General features: G+C 32.4%; 1 protein-coding gene across 2 annotated transcripts in view; it reads left to right on the forward strand.

Moving 5' to 3' along the window:
* LOC107642351 (probable transcription factor KAN2) overlaps positions 606–5,128 on the forward strand; it is a 5,295-nt gene continuing 772 nt past the window's right edge. Inside the window, exons 1-5 of one of the 2 annotated variants that reach the window (XM_021122757.1) lie at positions 606–1,463; positions 1,549–1,625; positions 2,428–2,473; positions 2,626–2,815; positions 4,447–4,510. In XM_021122757.1, coding sequence (XP_020978416.1) covers positions 800–1,463; positions 1,549–1,625; positions 2,428–2,473; positions 2,626–2,815; positions 4,447–4,510 — 1,041 coding nt within the window. In that variant the 5' untranslated portion in view covers positions 606–799. The remainder of the gene's footprint in view (positions 1,464–1,548; positions 1,626–2,427; positions 2,474–2,625; positions 2,816–4,446; positions 4,511–5,128) is intronic. The other variant, XM_016345676.2, reaches the window with a different exon arrangement.

Below are 5,128 nucleotides of genomic sequence, written 5' to 3' on the forward strand. Positions count from 1 at the left end.
AATCAATTACAATAAAAAATAATAATTAACTAATATTAATAATTACAAGATAAAAATACAAAAATATGAGTTACTTAATATTTTGATGTATATTCAAACAAAATATAATGATAATATTATATAAGCAGTCCAATTTAACTATTTTTATAACTTAAACCTGTGACCTTAAAATCACATTGTTACAGAAGTATCCTTGAGAATGATAATAGCAGTATTTGTTTGGTGAAAATTTAGATATAGTCAATTTTACGTAAAATTAATAGTTATGAATTATTAAATAATTTGACTGATTTGATTAAATTTTTATCTAACGAATTTTTAATTATCAACTTAACGTCAAGTTGATTATACCTGAATTTTTGCCATTTGTAAAAATAAATTTAGTTTAAGTGAAAACTCTGCAGGCGATTTCACGTGAAGTAGATAACTTAAAATTATTAGATAATTTGACTAATTTAACTAAATTTTCATCTAACGGCTATCAACTATTAACCTCACGTGAAGTCGACTGCACCTGAATTTTCACCTTTAGTTCATGATTGTTTTGTGAGGGAATAGTAGGGTAGCCCAAAAAAAAGAAAGAATTGAACAAGTTTGTGTCTCTTTAATTCATCGATCCCCACCACCACCCTCACCCTCCACCCTTTGTTTCCTTCTCTCCTCTCCTCTCATCTCATCTCAAGTGTCATTTTCTCACACATACTTCACTTCTATTTCTTTCTCTCTCTCTCTCTCAAAATCCCCCTCCTTCTTCTTCTTCTTGTTCTTGATCTTGTTGTTGTTGTTGATCGAGATAGAGATGGAGTTGTTTCCAGCACAACCAGACTTGTCCTTGCAAATCAGCCCTCCAACAGGCAACGGCACCGCCAAACAACAAGAAGTTGATTTGGGGTTCTGGAAGAGAGCCTTGGACTCTTCTAGAACCTCCTTCTCTTCTTCTTCTTCTCCTTCTCCTTCTTCTTCTTCACTCCCCAAACCCACATCATACTTCGACCTCTCCCTCTCCAACCCAAGGCCTTCTCCCTCATCACACTACTTCAATAACACCGCCACCACCACCCCCACCAATAATCATAATCTCTTATTTCAATCGCTTCAGTACTACCACCACCACCACCACCATCCACTGTTACAGCCGCAGCCACAGTGGCAGCCGCACACCCTCAGCCAGGAGCTCGGCTTTCTTAGACCAATTAGAGGGATCCCGGTGTACCAGAACCCACCTTCTTTGCCATTCCCGCAGCACCACCATCACCACCATCATCTTCTAGAACCTTCGTCTCCTCCCACCACCGCCAACGCCGGCGCTTCCACTCATCACTTTCAGTCTCAGGCTTTGATGCGGTCGAGATTCTTGTCGCGATTCCCCGCCAAACGGAGCATGAGAGCTCCAAGGATGCGCTGGACTACCACTCTCCATGCTCGCTTTGTTCATGCCGTTGAACTCTTAGGTGGCCATGAAAGTATGCTTCCTCTAATTCCCCCCTTTCTTCTCGAACCTTCCTTCGTTCGTTCGTTTATTAATTGATCTTGTTGATGATTAATTAGGGGCTACACCAAAATCAGTTCTTGAACTAATGGATGTCAAGGATCTCACTCTAGCACATGTTAAGTCACATTTACAGGTATAATAATAATAATAATAATCTCATGTCTCTGATTTAATTTTCTTAATTAATTATCAAATTCATTTGATTGCATATATGAACATTAGAGGAAGCAGTTAAATAAAATACACACACTCCAAATTCCAATGTTTTCCATAGAGAGAGTATCACACATCCTTAGCAATTCTTCTTTTTTTCTATTAGATCTGTTATGATGCTCCCCTCTGCTTCCGCAACCTCATTAACACGCCCTTTTTTTCCTTTCATTATTATTCAACCCACCAACCACCCCCAATTTCAAACAAACACTTCTTTCTCTTCTTCCCACCCTTCAATTTCACTATATATATATATTGTTATTTAAAATGAAAAAGGTAAGGCTGAGTAGCATAGTACAGAGTGAAGAAAACGAAAAAAGAATAATTAAAAAATGATGTGAGCAAGGAAGGGGGTATACGTAGTACCAAAACACCATCATTTCTCAATGATCCGTTCCTCAGAAATGGGTTTGTCTTTGTTGTGTTATGTTAGTTACCACATGGCCACATCTCTTTTAACCATGGTTAGTCACATGCTCCCATGCATGTGCACATTTTACCGTAAAAGCCATAAATGCTTCTGTGTTATACTATACAGTTTGGACAGTACACACTGCATCTCAATTTAATACTTACAAGTTTCAACTTATTTTTATTATTAGCGTGTACAAATAATTAATTAATTAAGCTTCCTTACTTATGCTTAATTTAATTAATTAGATATAATGATATTATTATTGTGTCTAATAATGTTGTTGCATGATGCACAAATTTTAATGCAGATGTACCGGACGGTGAAAACTACAGATAGAGCAGCGGCTTCTTCAGGTTAGTGCATATTTTTTAATTAATTTACATTTTTTTTGTCTATTCTTGTTGGAAGATAACAATTAAGCAAACAAATTAATAATATTAATTATTGTTGGTTCCATTATTTTTCTCTAATGTACTTTTTCTTTTCTTTTCTAAACATGAATTAGGGCAATCTGATGTATATGATAATAGATCATCGGGTGATACATCTGAAGACATAATGTTTGACATAAACTCACCATCAACAAGGAGGTCTTCTGATCTATCCGTTAAGCAGGGAAGAACAGATAATAATAACAATAACAATCATCTTAATCAAGATAAAGAATATCGTGGCCTTTGGAGTAACTCTTCCAGGTAATAATAATGCATCTAATTAATATACCTTATAGTAGTAGCTACTAGCTAATTGTATATGAACATGTGCATCATTTTTTTTTCTTAGTGCATGCAAAATAATAATTAAAAAATAAAATTTAATTAAATTTCTTCTTATTTTTTTGTTACTTTGAATCATGTTGTTTAATTTGCAAGTTATTGAAAAACACACATACATGGATATAAAATTTTGCTAACTGTATATTAAAATTAGTCATCAAAATCAATTATCAGAGTAGAATATATATTAAAATATATAATAAAAATAAAATTAACCAATATATATTTATACATAAATATATAGATTGCATTTTTTTCTTTTGTATATAACATGTGTTTGGTACCAAGTGCAAGTAAGAAAATCAGAACTTTTCATAACAATTTGGTGAAAATTCGCTTTCCTTCTATAAGACAGACGCATTTGTATGAAACTATATATGCATGCAGTGCGTTACTTAGGTCTCCAACCATATATAACTACATATAGTGCAAAATGTTTATTTCAATGATCTTCACAATATATTTATTTCCTTAGCTAGTGGGAATTTTTTTTTTTTTTTTAAAATAATTATTATCAAGTTGCATTGCAAAGTATCATTTTACTTACTGGTTAACTTTTCTGTTTTTGAATTTAGTCTACTTAGATTTCATTCTATATGTTAGCCCGTTAATGTTGCAAAAGAAAAAGTAACAACAATATAATAATCGGAGCAATTTATGTATGTCTTATTCCTAATAGCATTTCTCTCTCTCTATCTCTTTTCTTTCACTTTTTCTTTCTTTCTACTTCCTTAATAACCTCACGTACAAAAAAAAAAAAAAGGAAACACATTTAGACACACAAAAAATTGATCACAAAGAGAATAAATCATTTCAAATTTTGCTTTTAATTTGTCCTGTCTGTCCAAAGACCATGAGCATCCAAATTACATGATGGGGTAATAATATACTTTCTTCTATAGTGGGTAAAAAGTAAGTTAAAAAAAAAAAAAGAAGTGAATTCAATATATGCTATATGCCAAAATCCACCTTAAAAATAGAGATATATATACACATTCACATTTACATACATATATATCTCTTTCCTTAGGATTTTGTGGGGCTATATTTTCATGGGGCCCCTAGAATTGGGAAACTTAGTCTCAAAGCTAAGCCCTCCCATAATTAGAAATCTTGGTGGCAAAGCCAATATACCCTTTGAAACTTCCTTCAATATGTCATTAAAAATGTATATAGTAAGATAAGTTAGGAAGAGTTTCAAGTGTATCGAGAACACTGGTGTTCCAGTTATTTTAATCGTTGATTTTAATTAATATATATTATATATATTTCTTATAATTCAGATCAACGGTTAAAACAATTGGAATACCAATGTTTCTGATACATTTTAAACTCTTCCTATAATATATATGGGGATGGATGGATGGTTTCAGCTTCAACCACTTTATCTTGAATCAAAAGAATAAGTAAAAGGGAATAGGGCTATAAATAAGACATAGTAAAAGATGGCTTTTCTTTCTCTTTTTCTCAATTTTTGCTCCCTTTTTTTTTTCTTGTGCATGGCTTTGAAGTAATGGGGGAAATATTCTTTTGATTTTTGTGTGTAACAGGGAAGCTTGGTTGCATGGGAAGCCAAAGCTTGATTCTGTTGGGAACAACGTGCATTCCCTTGAGGTATGTAATAATAAAAATCTTACTCAATAGGCCCTTTTCATATAAGCAAATAAAGCTTTATTTGGAAATGCATGAAAGGGAGTTGAGAGAGGAAAAGGCAATAACGTTTGATCTTTTTACATTCATCATCATCTTATATATTGCCATGCACATTTTTTTTTAAATTTATTTTAATATAAAGGAAAAAAAATTAAAAAAGCCTTTGCATAAAGCTGCTTTGTCCTTCACAAATTCAAATGGGGGTATTATAGACCAGTCCTTTTCACATTTACTAGTTACTATGTGGTTAAAAACCAAAGATTATTTGTGCTGTAAAAGAAGCAACCCGTCTAGTTTAAGATTTATTTAATTTCTTAGAAAAGTTTTCAAATGTAACGTGGTATCGGTATTACAGTTATTTTTAACTGTTGACTTAATTATATATATTATATATATTTTTTATAATTAAAATCAACGGTTAAAAATCAGTGAAACACCAATACGATAGTAAACTTGAAAATTTTTAAATTCCTCATTGATTATTATTGATGACCGTATTATTAAAAAGAACCCCTAGCTAGAACCCTAAACCTATTAACAACATTTTGACTCAGTGACTCCATTATCAGGTTATAGCTG

The sequence above is a fragment of the Arachis ipaensis genome, chromosome B05 (assembly GCF_000816755.2).
Source record: "Arachis ipaensis cultivar K30076 chromosome B05, Araip1.1, whole genome shotgun sequence".
Classification (NCBI taxonomy): domain Eukaryota; kingdom Viridiplantae; phylum Streptophyta; class Magnoliopsida; order Fabales; family Fabaceae; genus Arachis; species Arachis ipaensis.